At 38.8% G+C, this 632-nt stretch overlaps 1 protein-coding gene across 4 annotated transcripts in view; it reads right to left on the bottom strand.

Moving 5' to 3' along the window:
- The window catches only part of cltca (clathrin, heavy chain a (Hc)), a 39,257-nt gene that overhangs the window by 15,884 nt on the left and 22,741 nt on the right, over positions 1–632 (bottom strand). For all 4 annotated transcript variants that reach the window (XM_015035412.1, XM_015035422.1, XM_015035429.1 and 1 more), the window contains 2 exons: positions 340–501; positions 137–250 (listed from right to left, as the gene is read on the bottom strand). In XM_015035412.1, the coding sequence (XP_014890898.1) occupies positions 137–250; positions 340–501 (276 nt within the window). The remainder of the gene's footprint in view (positions 1–136; positions 251–339; positions 502–632) is intronic.

Genomic DNA, 632 nt, shown 5'->3' with positions numbered 1-632 from the left:
AAATTAACCACTCCCCTCCCAAATGAAAAAAAAAAAACCGGGAAAAAAAAAAAAAAAAAAAAAAAAAAAAAAAGAATTTGTACCAGAAACTGGCATGTCAAGTAATGGTTGTTTCGCCGTTCTTAATGAAACACACCTGCATGGCGACGGGAAAGTCATTCTGTGCTTCAGGAGGAAAGAAGACATCCACTGCTTTCTTTGGAAATGGCTGATTACCAGTTGGTGGGGTTCCCACCTCAATGATGTGCAGCTAGGACAAGCAGGGGAAAAATAAAAATCTTTGAGATTTGTCGTTTCATTGATTCCTTTCTCCCACATAAGACATGAGCAAATGATCACCTTTCCTCCCGCCTGGCCCCTCACAGCAAAGCAGAACAAAGTTGACTCTTCTGCGTTTCCTTCAATCTTGAACTGGGCAAAGCTGGCAGCATGACCTTCAATGGGCTGAGAAACTTTTCTTTCAACGGAGTACAGCTGCATGGCTCCCACCACTCTGTTTTGCTGCAGAACAAAACAAAAAACAAACGAGTATAAGCAAACACATTTAGGTAAACATCTAATGTGATCAAAAAAAAAAAAAAAAAAAAAAAGAAACAAAAAATGGAAATGGCTTGGGGATTTTTTTAATTTTT

The sequence above is a fragment of the Poecilia latipinna genome, unplaced genomic scaffold (genome assembly GCF_001443285.1).
Source record: "Poecilia latipinna isolate Pla-1442-1.1 unplaced genomic scaffold, P_latipinna-1.0 Scaffold20, whole genome shotgun sequence".
Taxonomy (NCBI): Eukaryota; Metazoa; Chordata; class Actinopteri; order Cyprinodontiformes; family Poeciliidae; genus Poecilia; species Poecilia latipinna.
This window is presented reverse-complemented; position numbering and strand designations above follow the sequence as displayed.